A 24,091-nucleotide genomic window follows, 5' to 3' on the forward strand; every position below is an offset into this window, starting at 1 on the left:
AGTTATGACTTTTCTTATCAGAACTAAGAATTTGGAGAAAAAAAAAAGTGTCAGAAGAAGTCGCAATTACCTTTTTTATTATTATATTGCATGGCAGAAATAAGCTTCCAGAGATTCTAAATCAATGTAACAAATTGTGGCAATTTTATTTATATAGCACATTAATTGTAATTTATGGTAATTCATAAATGTGACCCTGCAGCACAAAAGCAGTGTTAAGTCGCTGAGGTATATTTGTAGCAATAGCCAACAATACATTGTTTGGGTCAAACTTATAAATTTTTCTTTTATGCCAAAAATCGTTAGGATATTAAGTAAAGATCATGTTCCATGAAGATATTTTATATATCAAAACTTAATTTTTGATTAGTAATATGCATTGCTAAGAACTTCATTTTAACAACTTTAAAGATGATTTTCTCAATATTTAGATTTTGACATAGGGGCTGCTTGGAGGGTCTTTAGTGTCCAGAGATGTGCCACAAGTGTTTTCACAACTACAGACCCAACACCTGGCTCTGGTTCCTGTGGACGCCTGTCCTCTCCAGCTGACTGACAAACATGGCAAAGAAAGACTATCTGCTAGATGCAGCCCAACAGATTCGCATGGCACTGGACCGAGAAGTCAAGGAAGACTACGACGCGGCATTCAGCTACTATAAGAATGGAGTCGAGTTCAAGGTGAATACTTTACTGCTATGTCCTCTGGGCATATAACTGCTGTTACGGTGCCAAATAGAAATGTCATCAAAATATATAGCAAATGAAAATTAGAGTGTGAAAAACTGATCTTTAAACACTTGGACCTGGAGTGGACCAAAAGTGGCCAAAGACTTTTTGATTCAAAGTGCAACTCGTTGCCTTGATTCACTTCTAATTTAATGTAATCAAAATCAAGGCAAATAGCAGTCTTAGCACATAAATAAATAAATATTCACTTCATAGAAAAAAATCTATTGGAACTATTTAATTTTCAAATTGTTATTTGAAAATAATAATAAAAATAAATATGATTATTATTTTAATTTATATTATTATTATTATTTATAATAAAGAATAAGAAGAAAAAGAAGAAGTAAAAAATAAATTTGTCACCTTGTGGTGAAGGAAGGAGTAGGAGAGGATCAAATTTTAATTTCACATTTTTAGCTTTATTTTAAATGAAGATAAACCAAGACAATCCAATGGACAACCCAACTGTAACAGGTAGAAAAGACATGTATAGACAATAAACGAACTGAATGACAATAAAAAACTGCACTGAAACACAAGGGCTATAAATACACAGAGTAGGCTAAACGAGGAACTAAACAAGACACACAGCTGTAGAGAACCAGTAATGGTTAAGAACACACTTAGAAAGCAAGGCAACCATGAAAACAGACACTAAACCAAAGCAAAATCAAAGACGGAACAAAATACTTAAAAAACATACTAGGAAACATTAAAACATCATGCAGCCTTCAAATATTTTTCAATGAAGTAAACATTGCTTTGGAAGTCATTAGGCAGTAATAAAATGAAGAACAAAGAAATGCATAACGTGTAATAGAAGAAGTGGCAGGTCTATTAGTCTACTAGGACTTAATGCATAGATCTATTTTGACATATCACCGCTATTGTTATCCTGGTCAATCATCACAATTTTGGATTCAATGCCACTTTTAAACATGGATCTCATTCCCAAAACTTTGTAGTGTGTGGTTAGCAGCATGAAAATAAAACTTTTATTCAGATTGTGAGTAACGGTAAGTAAAGAGCGCTGTCTTTAAAATCACTGAAGCTGTCAATCACTTCAGTTCAGTGCAAGCTCACTGTCTGAGCTCCTGCAAAAACTCCAGCTATAATCATTAAAGCTGCATACATAATAATATCTTTCATTTACGCTGTGTGTATCATTTGAGAGAACAAGGGTGTGCAAAATGAACATTTCATTTGTAATGTGCACTATAGATCAGTTTTTGATCCAAATAGCAAGAATCACGAGAGTTGCTGGGGACCATGACAGAAAGTCAGCTGCTGTGGTTAAACCAAGTGAAACACATATAAAAAGCAATACCAAGATACATAGAGGTACAGTAATTAGAGGAAGTGTTTTAAAAACTCAACAACCCTTGGCAACAGGTGCAGTCCACCCAAATATGCAACATATTTAGACTTGCTTATCAAACAAATGAAACTCTCAAATGACTCCAATTCCATCTATACAGAAATTTTCATTTGTGAATGAGACAAAATGTAATTCACTCCACAGCATGAGCAATTATGGTTTGGAAAAGGAAAACAAAAATGCTTGTATCCTGGGAACTTCCTGGGAACTGTATTTTTTTGATAATTTCCATGAAACACAGATCCTCCATAGACCTACATTAGAAAAAAACAATAACATGACTGATAAAATGGCAGATGTTCCGGTAGGCATTAAGATTAAGGCCAGGATTTAGCCAATCATAGATCTCCACACTAATGCAGAGTTTTCTGTGTCTTACAGTGGATCCAAATACAGAGAGACGTGAAGCCGTGAAACGAAAGACCACTCAATATCTGAAGAGAGCCGAGGAGATCTTCATCTCTTACTTACAAGACAACATCTCTAAAGGATCCTCTCATTTAGGAGTAGGTGACGAATGTGCATGACAGCATATCTGTTTAGGCTTCCACTGAGCATGTCTCTTTTTGGTTTGAGTTTTTTACTTTTGTAGCCACACTTTTATGTAGATGAGATGAGAAATGCTCTTATGTCACTTTGAATACTCAAGCTTTTTAAAGTTGGATAGCTTCTGATGGTTTGAATGTTTTGATCATTCATCAGTTGGAAAAATCGCTCTGAATGTGATATATCGTTGTAGGACTCGTCATAGGACTCTCGTAATGTTAAAGTGATTATTAAAACATTGTAGTTATTGTCCTTGGTGTGAACAGGCCTTAAATGGGTGGTTCTTTGCTGCAATGTGAGCTAGACCTTTGATGTTAAACAATATTCTGGCTGTGTGAGGCTAAGGCAGATATAGCATACAGGCCATGGTCTGTTTATTTTTATCTTGACACATGTTCTTTTCCTGGTCATTAGGGTTATAGTAGCTTGCACTTTCGGTCGATCAGACATCTAAGTTCACCGGTGGAGAATCTGGCGATGTGCAAAGTCGTTGGAATCATTGATAAGGTATGTGTGAAATATCTGCTCCTCTCAGGCTCCTTGTGGTTGACAACTAGTCAGTCATTTCTCTATCTTCCAGAAAGTTAATGTCTTTGGAAGTGCAATAGATATTAAAAAAGTCTTTTAGTTATAAATCTGTCTTCAACAGGTGCTGACGGTTGAAAGTCTGATAAGCAAGGAGACATTTATCGTTAAGGTAGGCATTTGAGACAGAAGTATTGTAGCGTATGGATTCCTTTCAGAAATTGTCTGACCACACCGCTGTGTGAGTGCCTGCTGGAATCAGACCAGCCAACTGGATCCAGCTCTGGGAATACACTCACGTCTTCTGTTATTACAGCGAGTCTGTTTGGACTGATCCTGCTAAAAGCTGCTGTGCCTGAATCCGAGTACAAACTCGTCTCGGGTTACTGAAACCAGACACTTGAGATATTAAGCTTAAGCTTAAATAGATATCACAGAGATGGGTGGACAAAACAAAAATGCTAAATTTTGAATCAGCAGAAACTAAAAGGAAATACAAAATGCTACCATGATGTTCAGATACTTTGCAATTTCGAATAATAAATCATTTTTTCATTATTAAAAGAAATAGTCAACATCGTAATCCAGAAATCACTTTATTTTCTGTAAAGAGAAATTCTGAAACCATCATCTTGCACTTGCATTACCTTTTGGAACAGGCGTTACACTACAAAAAAGGCTTATCTTACTTAGTATTTTTGTCTTGTTTCTACTCAAAATATCAAAAAATAAATAAAAAATCTTAAATTAAGATGCATTTACTTGGTAAGCTAAACGCCATAGGATATTTAGTCTTGTTTCCAGGGGGAAAAAAACGAAATGAGGTGCATTTAGCTTAAAACAAGTAAAATTATCTGCCAGTGGGGTAAGTAAAATATTCTTAAAGGTGACATATCATAAAAATCTGACTTTTCCAGGTTGTAAGTGCTATAATCAGGTCTCCGGTGCATCTACCAACCAAAAACATGATAATCAGAACCAAAACAGAAAGGGGGCGGGGAGCAGCAACTCATTTGCATTTAAAGAGACATGCTCTAATACAGCATGTTTCTGTTTCCACCTCAAATAGCCATTTTCAAAATGATATAATAGATGATCTGTGGGGTATTTTGAGCTGAAACTTCACAGATACATTCTGGGGACACCAGAGACTTATATTACATATTGTAAAAAGGGGCATAATATGTCTCCTTTAAAACAAGAGAATTTTACATTTATATTTATTCATTTGGCAGACGCTTTTATCTGAGCAAATTTTACTTACCCCACTGGCAGATAATTTTACTTGTTTTAAGCAAAATGCACTTAATTCAGTTTTTCTCCCAAGTAACAAGACTAAATATCTTATGTAATTTTGCTTATCAAGTAAATGCATCTGAATTTAAGAATTTTTTAGATATTTTCAATAGAAAGATCCAAATACAGAGAGACGTGAAGCCGTGAAACGAAAGACCACTCAATATCTGAAGAGAGCCGAGGAGATCTTCATCTCTTACTTACAAGACAACATCTCTAAAGGATCCTCTCATTTAGGAGTAGGTGACGAATGTGCATGACAGCATATCTGTTTAGGCTTCCACTGAGCATGTCTCTTTTTGGTTTGAGTTTTTTACTTTTGTAGCCACACTTTTATGTAGATGAGATGAGAAATGCTCTTATGTCACTTTGAATACTCAAGCTTTTTAAAGTTGGATAGCTTCTGATGGTTTGAATGTTTTGATCATTCATCAGTTGGAAAAATCGCTCTGAATGTGATATATCGTTGTAGGACTCGTCATAGGACTCTCGTAATGTTAAAGTGATTATTAAAACATTGTAGTTATTGTCCTTGGTGTGAACAGGCCTTAAATGGGTGGTTCTTTGCTGCAATGTGAGCTAGACCTTTGATGTTAAACAATATTCTGGCTGTGTGAGGCTAAGGCAGATATAGCATACAGGCCATGGTCTGTTTATTTTTATCTTGACACATGTTCTTTTCCTGGTCATTAGGGTTATAGTAGCTTGCACTTTCGGTCGATCAGACCTCTAAGTTCACCGGTGGAGAATCTGGCGATGTGCAAAGTCGTTGGAATCATTGATAAGGTATGTGTGAAATATCTGCTCCTCTCAGGCTCCTTGTGGTTGACAACTAGTCAGTCATTTCTCTATCTTCCAGAAAGTTAATGTCTTTGGAAGTGCAATAGATATTAAAAAAGTCTTTTAGTTATAAATCTGTCTTCAACAGGTGCTGACGGTTGAAAGTCTGATAAGCAAGGAGACATTTATCGTTAAGGTAGGCATTTGAGACAGAAGTATTGTAGCGTATGGATTCCTTTCAGAAATTGTCTGACCACACCGCTGTGTGAGTGCCTGCTGGAATCAGACCAGCCAACTGGATCCAGCTCTGGGAATACACTCACGTCTTCTGTTATTACTGCGAGTCTGTTTGGACTGATCCTGCTAAAAGCTGCTGTGCCTGAATCCGAGTACAAACTCGTCTCGGGTTACTGAAACCAGACACTTGAGATATTAAGCTTAAGCTTAAATAGATATCACAGAGATGGGTGGACAAAACAAAAATGCTAAATTTTGAATCAGCAGAAACTAAAAGGAAATACAAAATGCTACCATGATGTTCAGATACTTTGCAATTTCGAATAATAAATCATTTTTTCATTATTAAAAGAAATAGTCAACATCGTAATCCAGAAATCACTTTATTTTCTGTAAAGAGAAATTCTGAAACCATCATCTTGCACTTGCATTACCTTTTGGAACAGGCGTTACACTACAAAAAAGGCTTATCTTACTTAGTATTTTTGTCTTGTTTCTACTCAAAATATCAAAAAATAAATAAAAAATCTTAAATTAAGATGCATTTACTTGGTAAGCTAAACGCCATAGGATATTTAGTCTTGTTTCCAGGGGGAAAAAAACGAAATGAGGTGCATTTAGCTTAAAACAAGTAAAATTATCTGCCAGTGGGGTAAGTAAAATATTCTTAAAGGTGACATATCATAAAAATCTGACTTTTCCAGGTTGTAAGTGCTATAATCAGGTCTCCGGTGCATCTACCAACCAAGGAAATGTGAAAAAGATTAACCCAGTAACTTTGTTTTGGTGAGCCTTTTTCTGCAAGCGTCTGAGAAAACGAGCGCATCTGATTTCGTTCCCTTCGTGGCAAAGGGATCTCATTATAATATTATTGCCCCTTAATCTGTAAGTTTACACCCACGGCGCCATCATTTTGATTTCGCAAGCGATAACGGTGTTATATTACATATTGTAAAAAGGGGCATAATATGTCTCCTTTAAAACAAGAGAATTTTACATTTATATTTATTCATTTGGCAGACGCTTTTATCTGAGCAAATTTTACTTACCCCACTGGCAGATAATTTTACTTGTTTTAAGCAAAATGCACTTAATTCAGTTTTTCTCCCAAGTAACAAGACTAAATATCTTATGTAATTTTGCTTATCAAGTAAATGCATCTTAATTTAAGAATTTTTTAGATATTTTCAATAGAAACAAAACAAAAATACTAAGTAAGATAAGCCTTTTTTTGCAGTGTATGTCACAAGCACATTTATGTTGCCTTAAAAGGCTGTTTGAAGAGGCAGCTCACTAGGTTTAGTAACAGAGCCTAATTCTAGTGTGTTTACCTGTAAAACCAAAAAATTCTGCTTGCTGGACAGAGTTTACCGAAGTCGAGCTGGAAGAGTCGTGAGAGGTCGACCATCATTCCTCAGGGAGTGCCCTTCATGGTGAAGCTGCTAAAATACTATGTCAGTGAAGACACTGTGTTCCTTCATCTAGAACATGTTCAAGGTGAGTTAATTCAGGTTATTTCTGTAGCACTTTTCACATTGTATATTTTTCTAAAGCAGTTTGACAGAATTCAAGACAAAAACGGATAATAGCAAGAAAAAATATCCTACGTAGTTAATGAGGAACAAACCTTAAAAGGAACCAACACTCTGCTGGGGAACCCAATCTTATGAAATTAATTTGAGAATTGTCCTTGTTAAAAAGATGGGTTTTCAGTCTGCACTTAAAATGAAAGTGTATTTGTGTCTCAAACATCACCCAGAAGGCTATTCCAGAGTTTTGTATTCATATATGATAAGACCCTACATCCTTTATAGACAGTTCATTCAGAAGCCATTGGTCCAGTGTTTCCCATCCCTGTTTCTGGAGGCACTCCAACAGTATGCATTTTCAAACTCTTAAACTCAAAAATGCCTGATTCAACTCATCAGCCCATTAGTAGGGAGTTCAAGACCCGAAATGGATGGGTCAGATAAGAGAGACATCCAAAATGTGTACTGCTGTTGTGCCTTCAGGAACAGGGTTGTGAAACACTGCTTTGGTCCAATGACAGAGCCTTGCGGCACTCCATTTTTAACCTGTGTGAGGTGGGCAGCTTGTCATCATAGAGGTAGTGATCTGATAGGAAGAATCTAAACCACACTAAAGCCTGTTCACAAGTACCAACTTTATTCTCAACACAAATCCAAAACAATATTATGCTCTACACCAGAGGTGTTCAATCCTGGTCCATGGAAGGCTACTATCCTGCAGAGTTTAGCTCCAGCCCTAATCAAACAGACCTGAACAAGCTAATCAAGTTCTTCAGGATTACTAGAAAGCTACAGGCAGGTTAATTGGTCAAGATTGGAGATAAACCCTGCTGGAAAGTGGACCTCGAAGGCTAGAGTTGAGAACCCCTGCTTTTAGGGTCATTAGCCCTCCAGAAGCAGAATTGGACACCCCTGTTCTGTAGTATCCAAATCAGTGCTGAAGTCTAATAATGAAAGGGATGGACTAGAGTCAAGATATAATACTCAGGGAAAATGTTAAGCATTGCTGATGCAGAGTTTATACATGGGAATATTGTTTGTTGCACACACTCAGAAAAAAATATGTATATCAGGAATCTTCAAATCTTGTTCTGGAGGTCTACTATCCTGTAGAGTTTAGCTCCGACCCCGATCAAACTCATCTGCCTTTTCATTTTCTAGTAATCCTAAAGGCCTTGATTAACTGGTTCAGGTGTATAATTAGGGTTGGAGCCAAACTCTGCAAGACCGTGGACCTCAAGGTCCAGATTGGAAGAACCCTGATCCACACTTATGTTCCCTGAAGTTGCCTTTTGCTTTTCTACAGGTGGAAGACTCTTTTCCAGACTTCACAGGGTCAGAAGTGAAGCTGTCAGGGAGCATCCAGAATGCTTCAGCCCCAACCAGCACAAGATCTATCTGAAGAACAGCTACACCCTCCCTGCTCTCCGCCAAGAGATTTACCTCAATGAGAATTATGAGAGAACTAAACCTCTTGAGAGTCCAGGCAGCCCAACAAAACATTGTCTTGAAAACTGTATAACCCACTCCTACTGTGAAGATTTAGGACGCCAGCAGCGGGGTTCTCTAGGTTTGTATGCAACAAAGACAGATAATGAGCTTCCTTCTATTGGTCTACCCAATGGTCTCAAGTCTTTAACTCAGGATAATTTTCCTCTTCCCATTCATCCCTGTGTAATTATGGACACTCGGGATTGTCTTGATGTCACTTCCGACCTTCTAGGAAATGATGTCCGCATTGAGCGCATTGACTCTTGCATAGATCGGAACAAAGCTTGGAATGCTTTGGAACCTGCTCAGGACTGTCTGAGTTTCACTGTACCAGGATCAAACTCGGATATTCTAGGATTCAGCATTGCATCTCAGATTACTCCAGCCTCTTTATTTGGTGAAAACGCACAACCAACCCTTTGCAGCACGGTTGATGTTCTTCCACAGAGAGTGCAGATAGTTCCCAATACATCACGTTTACCTCCACGAAACCAAGCGCATGATGGATTTCCTCATGAACAAGGTGTCCCTAACTGTAAACCCAGTGGAAATGGACAGATTTCACAGTTTGTGGCTGAATTGAGCAAAGTCAGTTCTCATCGCAATCCATTTGAATGTACACCTCAAAAACAAGAAAGTATCTCTTTAGACTTTTCTTCTCGGGTGAACACTGGTGACATGGTGAGGGAGGTTGGCAAGGAGGACACGGAGAATTGGCAGTTCTTCAACTCTTCATTTAAACAACCACAAGTTGGCATGATCTCCTGTCTGTCAGCACCTACCACAAACAGCTCCTGTTGGAGCGAGACTGAACTAGAGCAGCAGGTGAAGGTGGATGGCTTGGGCCATTACCCCCAAATTAAGGCCAAGAACTTCAGTGCCAAATCGAAGTGAGGTAGACGGGGACTCCCTGAGGATGAGGTGCGACTGGGGGGGCTCAGATTCTGTTGGCCTTGGAAAGTCTTCATGAGCAGGGCATTGTGTGCCAGGACCTCAACCCACGAAATATTCTACTCCGCAATAGTGGTATGTCTCCTGTTGGAAAGTCTTTATCCTTGGTCAGGGCTCTTTACCTCTAGTCCTGGAGGGCTACCATCCTGCAGAGTTTAGTTCCAATCTGCTCCAACACACCAGAAACAGCTAATCAGTATGTTCAGGATTACTAAAAAGTTACTGGCAGGTGTGTTGGAGCTAGACATGTGCCAGTATTCGGTAATGCGATAAATCACGGTAATGAATATGCACGGTGTTGTTATCGCGGACACTTCAAAATACCGTGAATAATTATAGATCCAAATGTAAATTTTTAGAATGTGCATTAGCTGCTTTTTCATCAAAGTACACTGCCTGTATGCTGCGTAAAAGAGCCATGCGCACTCTGATGTAAACAATTCCCACATGGAGGAGAAGCATGGCGGAATGAGGAATGCTGCCGACAATTTATCCCCCTTCTAAAAGGGTAAAGTCAGTGGTTTGGAAATATTTTGGGTTCGAAAAAATGCAGAGGGACTGCTGTCGAAGACGGTTTACCTTTGTGTAAGACATGTGGACGGAAAGTGGCAGCGAAACACGGGAACACGTCTAACATGTTCGCTCATCTTTGCGACAACCATTCAGTGCAATTCAGGGAGATAAAGGTAAGTTTACTTCTCATTTCCGTGTTGAACACCAAATAAAAACAACTAGTTGAAGGACAGGATGTTAAAATTACGTGAACTGTTATTTCCGTTTGCCATGTAGCTTGTTTCAACGTAGTTTAAGAGTTAGCTAGAACTCCACTAGCTATGCTAAAGTTTGTCATGTATTTTAACAACTAAAATACAATAATCAGTTAAAAGTAAGTTGTACAATTAATGACAGTGTGCCAGAATAATTATTTTGATTGTAAGTTGATGGAATGCAACACAATTGTACACTGTCTGCCACACAGTGCAGGTGAACTTGCAGTTTATAAATGTTTTTCTAGCTCTATTAGCTAACCTGTTGGCTTGTTATTCAGAAAAAAAAAAAAAACGTGTATTGCAGTACTACTGTTGTACAGACAGTATGTTAGTATGTGTCAGTAATGCTCATTTAAATATCTAGATGTTATTTGTATATTTGGCTATATATCTAAATTGTTGATTATACTATTGTACTGCAAGAGAGCATGCAAATATCATCATTGTGTCTTTTTCCATTACTACTATGGAATGAAAGAATTATATTTATTTGGAATATAATTTTTTAAATCATATTTAATCAAACAAACAAAAAATAAGATTTTCAATTTCAGCATTACTTTGCATGTCTGAACAGCATCTTTGTACATTTTTAGAGGTATGGAGTTATATTTTTCCTGTCTATTTTACAGAGTAGCAGTGCTGGTTCATCTTCAGCTGAAGCCATCGTTCAGCCAACAGTCAAAGAGGCATTCCAGCGTCAGGCTTCATATGGACCCTCATCTCATCGGGTCAAAGAAATCAATCATGCCATAGCATATTATATTGCCAAGGACATGATACCAATTCACACAGTAGCAAAACCAGGATTTCAGAAACTGATGAAGACTACAGTTCCACTTTACAAAGTTCCCTCAGAGAAGTTTTTCTCAAAAACAGAATTACCCAGAATATACAACAGTCTAAAAGAGGAAGTTGGCAAGCATATAGCCCAGGGAAAATGGTATGCAGCAACCACTGACCTATGGATCAGCAGTGGAGGACGTGGTCATCCATATACAAGCTTCACCATCCACTACCTCTTAGATTGGAAACTTCAATCAAATTTTTTGATTTTTAGAATTTTTTGATAACATGTTACAAGAGTGGGGTATCAACAAAGACCGTCTTGTCAGTGTTACAACTGATAATGCTACCAACATGAAAAAGGCATTCGAGAGTGAGACCCCCTTCCCCTCCCAGTGGTTTGGATGTTTTGGCCACAACTTGAATCTGGCCATTTCTAAAGCTCAGAGGGTGGACACAGCTGTCCGAGCTTGTCGACATTTGGTGCAGGGATTTTCAAGAAGCTGGAAGAGAAGAAGAGAGCTCAGGAATAAACAAGAGGCCTTAAACATCCCTCAGAGGTCACTCATCCATGATGTAGTCACTAGATGGGGATCGACTCAGAAAATGCTGCAGAGGTTTATTGAACAACAGCAGGCAGTCTGTGCTGTACTGGCAACTGAGAGAGGGGCATGGCATTTGATGCAAAGTCTTAAAAATCCTTGAACCACTCAGTGCTTTCACTGATGCTTTGGCCTCAGAGAGCAGAGTAAGCCTGTCAGCCCTGAGGCCGGTGCTAAGTCACACCATCTCAGACATTATTGAGGTGAAAAATGAAGACAGTGCCCTCACCAAAGACCTGAAAAGGTTAATGAAGTCAGATTTTGAGTCCAGGTACACTGATGATGCAAAGAAGGTGATGGACTTGACAAGCTTTGTTTAAAGGAAGCTTTTCTGATCACCTTGAAGCCACAGTGAACTTCTGCATTGAGGAGGCCTCAAAACTGACAGAGATGACAACACGGAGCTCAAGCCAGAAAAAGTGAACATGCTCACATTTTTTGCACTTTAATCTGGAGGACTAAAACATGGCAGACCAGAAGAGATCCCAGGAATTGGTTGGAAATGTTTGTTGTTGATACTTTTGCTCTTAAATATATTTAAAAACAAATAACAAAAGTTGTTCTTTTGTTCAGTTTGCACTTTATTCTGTTTGATGCAAATGCTCACTTTTATGCATTATTATTGTGTGGTGTTTTATTTATCGGAAAAAAATTGTTTATCTGTTATAGTAAATGAAACGTTAAACATTAATTCACCCATGTAAATGAGATGTTCCCACTGATTTTTCCATACAAAGAAATTAATTGCGAATTATACTTTCAAAACCTGAAAAAGTGTAAAAATATCATGCTTCAGTTATAAAAAAGCCAGCTTTACCATTAACAATGCTAGCCTTACTATCACATCATCGTTGCTAAACTGTATTGGTTCTTTACCGTTGGATTTAGCTTTAGGTCTTTTTGACTGCAAATGAGACTTGAGAGGTGAAGCGAAGCGGGAACATTGTTGGTGATTAATGAATACAATTTCAGTCTGTTCCTCACACAAAGCATCGTATGACTTCAGAAGACTTGGAATATAGGACTTATTGACTGACTGCTTATTTACTTTTATGAAATGTTTTTGTCCTTTTCGGTGCTTGACAGTGTAAATCACCTTTCAGTTTAATTGCATGGAAAAGCAGCTTGGACATTCTGTCTAATATCTCTTTTTGTGTTTCACAAAAGAAAGACAACAGCAGTTTTTAGTATTTTCAAACGGTTGCTCAAACATATTGCACACAGGTGATGCGTGTCTTACGTACTTTGGACAGTGGACAGAAGTTCAGCCTGAAATTAACCCGAAAGCAATGGAAGAGATGTACTGTGCACCAGGTGAAACATTTCAAACGGTTTTTCACGATTACTAACACATTCTGTTCTCTTGAGATGTAATAGGAAGTTGTATTTGTTTTTACTGATTTGGAGCAGAGATTGGAGGCGTGTCAAAAATCACCGAGGCGTGTGATTGGTGGAGTCTTGGAGCTTTATTATATGAGCTTCTTACTGGCACGGTAAGCAGTTCTTTTTATTCCTGGTTTAAAATGAACGATCTTAAAACTAAACCATGAATGACTGAAAATGGCCCAGATGGTTGGATGAGAGTCCTTTGCTGTGTTATGTGTTTTGCCATATTATTAGGCTGTTGAAGTATTATAGCAGTTCCCAAAAATCTACTACTTCAATTAAAAATGCACCAAAATCGTCTTGACCATCTTGAGAGGAGAGCGTGTTTTCATTTGTTCAACTCTGTTTCTCCGCAGCCCCTGTGGCAGTGCCACCCTACAGGTGTTCACCCTCACACTCCGCTCCATATCCCAGAATTCCTCAGCGCTGCAGCCGCCTCGCTTCTCACCGAGGTACCTGCTCTCTCAATGCAAACTCATAGATAGTATGCTCAGTGTTTGCAGGGCAGGACCTCTATATGCTCTTGAAAACAAAGAAAGTACACAGAGCATGCTTATGAAATGACATCAAACGCTGATATGTAGCAGTAGAGTTGAGGCCGATGCCATTTCTGTGTTTACATTATGTCACAATGTAATTTTTGTAATTATGAGTTTAATGAAATGCATAATTATGGTAGCTGTGAACGGACTTGAATGCAGCATAACTCTTTGGGTTCAAGGGTTGGACCAGACTAGGTCAGAGGAGCTTTGATGGACCTCTTCATTAACCTATGTGTCATCTGATAGGGGATAAACAGACTTCTTTCTCGAGTTCAACTTGACAATACACACTTTAAACAGTTTCTTTAGCTTGACATGAGACCTCACTGTGTGTGTGTTGACTTACATTTTATTATGCAGTTTACATTGCATTAAAATCAGACGAGGACCCCAAATCCAGACTCGCATCTGCAATTTGTCTTCATGTCACAATGTAATTTTTGTAATTATGAGTTTAATGAAATGCATGGACGGACTTGAATGCAGCATAACTCTTTGGGTTCAAGGGTTGGACCAGACTAGGTCAGAGGAGCTTCGATGGACCTCTTCATTAACCTATGTGTCATCTGATAGGGGATAAACATACTTCTTTCTCAAGTTCAACTTGACAATACACACTTTAAACAGTTTCTTTAGCTTGACATGAGACCTCACTGTGTGTGTGTTGACTTACATTTTATTATGCAGTTTACATTGCATTAAAATCAGACGAGGACCCCAAATCCAGACTCGCATCTGCAATTTGTCTTGCATGAATACTGTATGGAAAAACATACATAAATATGTCTTTAAATAGGTGTTTGCATATAAATGTGTCTTAGCAGTGAGTGGACACAACCACCCTACAATGATAAAAATCCATTCACTCCCCAAAACACCTAAACAGTCTAAATTATCAAACCGTTTTGATTTTCTGCGCAGTATGATGTCATACTGCTCAGGCCCCGCCCACTTCCGTTGACAGACTGTCCCATATTAGCATATCTCCACCCTTTCGTAGTTGGATGTAAAAGTGAATGTAAGAGTCTTTTCATTTTCATGCAGTGGATTCGTTTTCTTTTTGATGGTAGCGTGCCACAGAATACCCAAAAAATAGAACAGAGGGGCGGGGTGAGCAGTAGCTCATTATCATTTAAAGAGACATGCACCGAAACGGCTTGCTGTGAACATAGCTGTTTCTGACGAGGTAAAAGGGTGTTGTTTTACACGACCACTGAGGAGTTTTATCCAAAGTATGATACAGACATATCATGAAGACCCTAAGGAATAATAGTGTGGAAATGGGCATTCAATGTCCTCTTTAAATAATACATGATATTACAGGCCATGAAATACTAAGAACACGGATGAATGAAGCTTGAAAGCATTGTAAATTATCTTTATCAGTTATACCTATGCATAATCTGTGCTCTGTTTGTGGAGTATGCCTGTCTTGTTCTAATGCTTGTTTTGTGTTCTCTTTTTGCATTTCCTAACTAATAATGTGAGACGTTGAGCCGCTGCTGCCGTTTTCTTCTTCCCGTGTCCCGCAGCTGCTGCAGTTTGATGCGCGTTATCGTCTGGGATCAGGAGGCGGCGGCGTGAGCGACATCAAGAGTCATCCCTTCTTTAACTCCGTGCCGTGGCTCACACTCAGCAGCTCAGTTCAGACGCCCTAGTGCCTTCCGAAAGTATTCACCCCCTCCATTTGTTTCTGCCATTACACCTCCAGATACTAAAGATGAGCACAGATTCACATTCGGAGTCTGAATTTCCTCTCTTAAAAAAACAAAATATAGCATATTTATGAATGTTTTCCCCCCAAAAAAATATTTTTACAATGTTGTGAATCTTTATTTGGCCTATTTATGTCAGTGATCTCACCAGATGGAAAGCACCCTAAGGCTCTGTTTGGACTGGATTACTAGTACTAATATTTATACCTTTTAAAAACAGTCTGCATTGTTGCACAGTAAAAAGAAGTATCACATGACAGCCATCTTCAGTGGCAGCTGTCACTAAAGGATCAGTTCACCCAAAAAAAAAAAAATATTTTTACAATGTTGTGAATCTTTATTTGGCCTATCTATTTATCACCCTAAGGCTCTGTTTGGACTGGATTACTAGTACTAATATTTATACCTTTTAAAAACAGTCTGCATTGTTGCACAGTAAAAAGAAGTATCACATGACAGCCATCTTCAGTGGCAGCTGTCACTAAAGGATCAGTTCACCCCAAAAAATGAAAATGCATTGCATCAGTGTCTCAGCAATGGATGCTCTGCAGTGAATGGGTGCCGTCAGAATGAGAGTCCAAACAGCTGATAAAAACATCACAATAATCCACAAGTAATCCACAGCACTCCAGTCCATCAGTTAACATCTGGAGAAGACAAAAGCTGAAACTAATCCAGCATTAAGACGTTTTTAACTAAAACACCATAGAGTCCATAATCCACAATAACGCTTCCTCCAGTGAAAAAGCGTTCTGGTGTGAATCAGGAGAGAAATCTGCACAGATCAAGCAGCGTTTAAACAGCTCTAAACTAATATGTGGCTGGAGATGCGAGAGACAACAGCAGATGCACTTTTTCACTGGAGGAAGAGTTATTATGGATTATGGACTCGTATTTTTCAGCTTTTGTCTTCTCCAGATGTTCACTGATGGACTGGAGTGCTGTGGATTACTTGTGGATTATTGTGATGTTTTTATCATCTCATTTTTTCTGACGGATCTACATCTGGGATGGCCTGAGTGTGAGCACATTTTCACGTTTTGTTTCTTTTTATGAATCTTTTCAAGTTGTTATGCTTCATTTTTTTGGCAGTGTAATCAAAGCGAGTCTAAATGCGTGATAAATCACAGCTGATGGAAATGTAAGTGTGTAAGTGCTATACTGCACGTTTTGACAAGTACAGTCTGGGTGTTTCTGAATACAGTAAACTATCAACAGTATGCAATATTATATAATAATGAAATGGTAAGAGTAGAATGCTAATCTGATCATGGACTAAGAGTTTCAGATATTTTTAAAACTGCAGATATTCAGATTTGATTTTCAGCATCACTTGTAGGAGTGGAAACAACTCACTTTATTTTAATTTGACGAGCAGAAAAAATGAATGCGGGTGAATCTTTTGTGACGGTCTGAAGCGGATCACAGCATTGAAAGTCCCAAAGGACTCTGGATGTCTAAGGAGGATTTATGGTTCATAGTTGTACTTTTACCACCATCTGGTGGCAGCAGGAGTAATTTCTCCACATCAGCAGTTTTCTACACAACACTTGCAGTGAAATCAAGGACAGTCGACTTCAAATGTCTAAGAAAAATGAATTGCAGTGTCCCACTTTGCACTTACTGAAATGCAATATTACTGAACACCAAACACTCAGTCATGTGTTCTGTCCTTTCCATTTCTGATTGAATGCTTCTTATGTGATTGCATTGAATAAAACCACTCATTTCTTACCAGTTTCTTACATGAGAAATGCTGCTGAAAGCACATAAATGCATATTACCTGTCAGAGCAAATGTATTAACATGCATGTCTGATTAGAAGCTCAAAACCTTCTCATTAAATTTTTTTTTTGACCTTTGAAGAGTATTAATAAATAAACCACGTGTTTGTGGAATAGTAAAGCAGGGGAGGTTTATGGTTTCTAATCTTTCAGGCGTGAGAATAACAAACCAAGTGACCTCAAAGCATCCTAAGCATGTGACCAAACTAGAAGCTCTTGTCACCACATCCGGCCCTGAACATGAAGACGTGGACCAGACTCTTGCACTGTAACTTACTTTCATATTCTCCAGAAGCCTTGCATGCATGTTAAACGCAACCACACACACACACACACATCAGTAATATGTGTCCAGTGTTAGTTCCGTGTGAATCGGAGTCTGAGTGAACACAATCAACGAAAGCAGGTGTCTTTTCTATTTCTTAATATAAATGCAAATTTGCAAAACAAAATGTTGGAACACTTGACAAACCTAACTACCAAATACCAAACCTAACAAACCATATATATATATATATATATATATAGTCTTTGTCATGATTTATTTCATCCTTTGTGCTGTATTAGCAAATGTGTTCATTTGGATAAAAAACAAAAACACATAGAAATAAACTCTAGAATTTTGTCTTTATTCAAAATTCTTTGAAATTACAGAGTCCAGTCCCTCTATCTGAGCTGAAGATGTTTTTGGAAAGATGTTTGTACTCATCTGCAAGATCCACCTCTATCCTTTGTGTTTTATGTAGTTTACATTTTAGTTAAATAATGTACCATTAAAAAGACTTGAAGTTGTGTCCCCACCAGGGTTTATATCTTTAACTAAAAGTAAAACCACAAAGAAAAATGTTCATTACCTTTAACTGTAAATAAACATTAACTGAAATAAAATATAAAAAACTTATTTTATTTCAGATAGCTGTCAATGGAATAATTCAAATTTTCCTTTAAAATGACAAAAATAAACATAAAAATATAGGTATAAAAAAACTAATAAATGACAAAAACAAAACTACAACTTTAGCTAAAAACAAAAACAGAAAATATAAAAATAAATTCCAATTCAAAATATTAACAAAACATATAATAGTACTTCAATGATAGTAAAACAAACTATTATCTCTCTATATAGACAGAATATAAAACAGAGTTCCGGTCCTTGATTCTGATTGGCTGAGCCGCGTTCGAAGCTGTTGTAAATTACTCTACAAAGTAACATACACCTTTGTTTACGTTTGTCTGTTGCTCGGCAACCACAACTGTTTCTCAGGAGCTACATTGTTTGGTGGAAGAATACTGTTTTTATTATTTGTATTTTATTACTTTATTTGCTCTGTTTTATTTTGTGAAACCTTACTACGTATATGGAGCCTTGTGCTCAAAGTTAAACTTTAAAACTTCCGACCTTGTTACATTTCTGAAGGAATAATTCCATCCAAACTATTTAAAGTGATTAATGGAGCTTAAGCAACATTGCGTTCTGAGAGCGAGTTCAGCTGATGTTTGTCGCATGATTTATTCTCCGGTTATTACTGAAGACTCTCACACATGACTGCTGGCTGCTGAATAGAAACACGCAGTCAGAAAGACACGACAGAGCGTGAGCATTTCATTGATTTTATTGTTTAAAATCTCATTTAGGTGGTTTTTTTTACACAGGCAGACAGGATCTGATGGTCTGGAGTACAAAAACAAGCACCTGCGACTCACTGGAACATAGTGTTTCTGCTCCGCTCGCTTTACACCCAAGAGATTAAATATATCATATACTGTATTTTACTATCATTTATTCTCCATTTAGAAACCAATAATTGCACAGGGCATGTTTTGTGCGCAGATTTGTACATACAATGACAGGACCGCCTTCCTCCATAATACAGTGGAAACCCAGCGGACATAGACATGGTAAAACAACTCAACATGAAGCTAATCAATGCAAATCCTGACGCGGCCGTCCCTAGTGTACAGATGGGGTTTGTGGGTCGAGATGAGAACGTGTTTGGAGAGCGTTCACATGTCCAGCAGCAGCACCCGAGGGTCCTCCACAACAGATTTGATCTTTCTGAGGAAGGTCACGGCCTCTCTGCCGTCAATCAGGCGGTGGTCGTACGTCAGAGCCACGTACATCATCGGCCGGATCTCCACCTGAACACGTCAGAGAACAGAAGAGCACCAGAGCTTCACTCACACATGCTTTCACAGCAGCGCTGGACTTCTCCATTCATTTCCCCGTGGAGAGTTAAAGAAAACAAGAAGAATCACAACATGCCAAACTCTGGTCTCAAAAATCAGGCAAAAGCACAAGGATACTAGGACTGTAAACTTAGGCTGTAATGAGGCGAACTACAATCCCTTATAAAACAGATAGTTCCGGTCCTTGATTCTGATTGGCTGAGCCGCGTTCGAAGCTGTTGTAAATTACTCTACAAAGTAACATACACCTTTGTTTACGTTTGTGTGTTGCTCGGCAACCACTTTGTAGCAACCACAACTGTTTCTGAGGAACTACATTGTTTGGTGGAAGAATACTGTTTTTATTAATATCATTACACTTTATTTGCTCCGTTTTATTTTGTGAAACCTTACTACGTATATGGAATAACCGTTTTATAAAAGCAATAAGCTTCGCGTCGTGCCTAACAACGCCCCTTAGCTGTTATAAAATCACTGTAAACCACGGCTTCACAGGGCTTATTGCTTTAATGAATCACTGCAAATGCCAAATTAAAAACAATGCAGAAATATAAAACTAATTTAAAGCTGTTGATTAGATTTGTAGCCCTGCAAAATATGCATATATAGTGCCGTTAAATCGTTTGGGATAAATACGATTTTTAATGTTTTTTTTTTTTTTTTTTTTAAATAAGATTCTTTTGCTCATCAAGGTTGCATTTATTTGATCAAAAACACATGAAATTTTATTTTTATTTGTGAAATATTATTGCTATTTAAAATAACAGCTTTCGATTTTAATATACTTTAAAATAGAATTTATTTCTGTGATGCGCAGCTGTATTTTCAGCATCATTACTCCAGTCTCGTGTCACATGATCTTCAGAAATCATTTCAATATGCTGATTTATAATAAATGTTGGAAATAATTTTGCTGCTTAATATTTTTCGGGACCTGTGATACTTTTTTCAGGATTCTTTGATAAACAAAATGTTAAAAAACAACAGTGTTTATTCAAAATATATATTTTTTGCATTACAATATACACTACTATTCAAAAGTTTGGGGTCAGAACATTTTTTCTTTCTTTTTTTTAAAGAAATTAATACTTTTGTTCAGCAAGGATGTGCTAAATGGATAAAAAGTGATAGTAAAGACTTATATTGCTATAAAATATTTCTGTTTTAAATAAATGCTGTTCTTTTTAACTTTTTATTCCTCAAATAATCAAAGAAAAAAGTATCACAGGTTCCAAAAAAAATATTCAGCAGCACAACAGTTTCAACATTTATTATAAATCAGCATATTAGAATGATTTCTGAAGATCATGTGACACTGAAGACTGGAGTAATGATGCTGAAAATACAGCTGCGCATCACAGAAATAAATTACAGTTTACAATATATTAAAATAGGAAAACAATATTAGAAATTCCAATATTCCACAATATTATCGTGAAAAGCGCTATACAAATAAACGTGAATTGAATTGATCAAATAAATACAGCCTTGATACGCAGAAGAGACTGTGAGATATTAACTTAGACAACTTCAAGATATAAACTTCCAACTTTGATAAAAAAAAAATTAAATAAACAATCGTCAGATAAAACATGGAATAACCGTTTTATAAAAGCAATATGCCCCGTGAAGCCGTGGTTTACAGTGATTTTATAACAGCTAAGGGGCGTTGTTAGGTACGGGTTTATATATACCTATATAAACCCGCCCGTAACAACGCCCCTTAGCTGTTATAAAATCACTGTAAACCACGGCTTCACAGGGCTTATTGCTTTTATTAAATGTTTACTACATATACAGTACATGGCAAGGTTTCATAAAATAAACACACAGCAACAAAAATGTAAATTATTTTACCTAACAACGCCCCTTAGCTGTTATAAAATCACTGTAAACCCATACCCAACAATGCCCCTTAGCTGTTATAAAATCACTGTAAACCCGTACCTAACAATGCCCCTTAGCTGTTATAAAATCACTGTAAACCACGGCTTCACGGGGATTATAGCTTTTATAAAACGGTTATTCCATGTTTTATAAAACATAGCAATTATCTTTTCTTTTTTTCCCCCCATAGTGAAAATAAAGTTCCAGAGTGGGTGGAGCTTAAGTGCTGTTTTCTCGCCCCATCTCTCTGATTGGTGGAGGCTGCTTTGAGAATGTATTTTTTCCTACATCAATTCAACATGATTGTTTTAAACATAAGGGTTAGTGGGTAACCACTGATTAACAAAAATGTCGCTATGGAGGAAATGAATGGAGCTTTTACTGTTAAAGACTCGACTGACACAAGGCACAGAAAACATCAAGCCGTTCCCATCTAACCTTCCCAGCGATGGCCATGGGCCGCTCAAAGATGCCATGCATGCCCAGAATAGCCGACTGCGGCGGGTTGATGATGGGAGTCCCGAACATGGAGCCGAACACTCCTCCGTTGCTGATGGTGAAGGTGCCGCCGTCCATGTCCTCCACAGCCAGCTCGTTCTTACGAGCCTACGACAAAAACACAGGAAAACAAGTCAGAAACTGGCCAGACATGGAAAAAAAACACCCAATCCCACAATCTAACATTTAGAAGAAAAACACCCTTCCTTCTCTTCTCTAGTTTGCTTCCTAATCGTCGTCTCATAAATCTGCTACCGTACATTATGATTGTTGTAAGCTCTTAGGTGAATTACTTTTGTTCTTTGGATGAAAGTGTCTGTGCATAAATGTGACCCTGGAGCACAAAACCAGTCATAAGGGTCAATTTTTCAAAATTGAGATTTATACATCATCAATAAATAATCTTTCCATTGATGTATGGTTTGTTAGAATCAGACAATATTTGGCCGAGATACAACTATCTGAAAATCGAGAATCTGAGGGTGCAAAAAAATCTAAATATTGACAAAATCATCTTTAAAGTTGTCCAAATGAACAGCCAGCTCGTTCTTACGAGCCTACGACGAAAACACAGGAAAACAAGTCAGAAACTGGCACCCAATCCAACAATCTAGCAGATGTGTTTAATATTTAAATGAAAAACAGCCTTCTTTCTCTTCTCTAGTTTGCTTAATAATCTAGTCGCGTAATAAATCTGCTACTGCACATCATGATCATTGCTGGCTCTTTGGAGGATTACTGTGTTCTTTGTATAAAAGCGTCTTTGAAATGCATAAAAGTAACTGATTAACGCTCTTAAAAATGTCATTAGAGTCATAAACCGCAGCGTTTTTCAGAAATTACACGGTTCGATTTTTCCCCTTCACTTGACATCAGTTTGACCAATGATACCACCGCTGTTTTTTTAGGTCATGTAACATATTTAGCTAAATAAAGATTTCTGGTTAGTCGCTCCATTTGCAGCTGAACAAGCGTGTCTTCAGACAGCGGCTCTCACCTTCTCTCCCAGCTCGTTAATCGCTTTCTCGATGTCTGTGAAGTTCATTCCCTCCACGCCTCTGATCACGGGAACCACGAGCCCCTGAGAGACGCAGATGAGAATGTGTTCAACACACAGGGCCCAGAAACACCTGCACATTACTACAGCGACGATGACTGATATTATAAGACTGAGAGTAAAGAGAACAAGCTAAACATCTGCTGTTATGGAAATCATGTCACCATTCTAAAATATGATTTTTCTGAAAGAAGTCTCTTCTGCTCACCAAGGCTACATGTGTGTGAACTAAAAACAGTAATATTGTGAAATATTATTATGTTTTCTATGTGAATATTTAATAAAATGTAATTTATTCCTGTGATTAAAGCTGAATTTTCAGCATCATTACTCCAGTCTTCAATACATTTACTCATCGAGGACGCATTGAATTGATCAAAAGTGACAGTAAAAATTTTTATAATGTTACAAACGTTTTTTTTTTAAATAAGTGCTGTTCTTTTGAACTTTCTATTCATCAAATAATCTTAAAATGAATGAAGTATCTTTTTTCTAAGCAAATATTTTAAAGAAGTCTCTTCTGCTCATCAAGGCTGCATACATCAAAAATACAGTAAAAACAGTGAAATGTTATTACCATTTAATATATCTGTTTTCTATGTGAATATCTGTTAAACTGTAATTTATTTCTGTGATGTGCAGCTGTATTTTCAGCATCATTACTCCAGTCTTCAGTGTCACATGATCTTCAGAAATCATTCTAATATGCTGATTTGCTGCTCGAGAAACATTTCTGATTATTATCAATGTTGAAAACAGTCGTGCTGCACAATATTTTTGTGGAAACTGTGATTCATTTTTTCAGGATTCACAGATGAATAGAAAGTTCAAAAGAACAGCATATTCATATAACAGCGGTTATAACATTAATTTTTAACTAATGACTGTCACTTTTGATCAATTTAATGCATCCTTGCGGAAAGAAAGTATTAATTTCTGCATAAGAGGCATAAATGTGTAGGATTTACCTTCGGTGTCGCGACTGCCACACTGATATCCACATAATCCCGATACACGATCTCTTTGGTTGTGTCATCAATGACTGCGCAGATTAAAATCAACAACAGTTAATAGCTTTCAATATACATTTCACTTTTTCGAGTTTATATCTCGCAATTGCAGTTCCACAATACACTGTGAAATAACTAAAATATTTGTATTTGTGTAATATATATGCAGTATCTCACAGAAGTGAGTACACCCCTCACATTTTTGTAAATATTTTATTATATCTTTTCATGTGACAACACTGAAGAAATGACACTTTGCTACAATGTAAAGTAGTGAGTGTACAGCTTGTATAACAGTGTAAATATGCTGTCCCCTCAAAATAACTCAACACACAGCCATTAATGTCTAAACCACTGGCCACAAAAGTGAGTACACCCCAAAGTGAAAATGTCCAAATT

General features: G+C 37.5%; 1 protein-coding gene and 1 pseudogene across 1 annotated transcript in view; one reads left to right on the forward strand and one right to left on the reverse strand.

Moving 5' to 3' along the window:
- Positions 1 to 561: 561 nt before the first annotated feature.
- LOC107724248 (ribosomal protein S6 kinase-like 1) lies at positions 562 to 15,343 on the forward strand (annotated as a pseudogene).
- Positions 15,344 to 18,623: 3,280 nt separating this feature from the next.
- LOC107724251 (dihydrolipoyllysine-residue succinyltransferase component of 2-oxoglutarate dehydrogenase complex, mitochondrial-like) overlaps positions 18,624 to 24,091 on the reverse strand; it is a 40,724-nt gene continuing 35,256 nt past the window's right edge. The window contains exons 12-15 of the mRNA XM_016533086.1: positions 23,651 to 23,724; positions 22,623 to 22,706; positions 21,566 to 21,733; positions 18,624 to 19,192 (exon numbers count right to left, since the gene is read on the reverse strand). Coding sequence (XP_016388572.1) covers positions 19,058 to 19,192; positions 21,566 to 21,733; positions 22,623 to 22,706; positions 23,651 to 23,724 — 461 coding nt within the window. The 3' untranslated portion in view covers positions 18,624 to 19,057. The remainder of the gene's footprint in view (positions 19,193 to 21,565; positions 21,734 to 22,622; positions 22,707 to 23,650; positions 23,725 to 24,091) is intronic.

This window comes from Sinocyclocheilus rhinocerous, unplaced genomic scaffold (assembly GCF_001515625.1).
Source record: "Sinocyclocheilus rhinocerous isolate Xijiao unplaced genomic scaffold, SAMN03320098_v1.1 scaffold365, whole genome shotgun sequence".
Taxonomy (NCBI): domain Eukaryota; kingdom Metazoa; phylum Chordata; class Actinopteri; order Cypriniformes; family Cyprinidae; genus Sinocyclocheilus; species Sinocyclocheilus rhinocerous.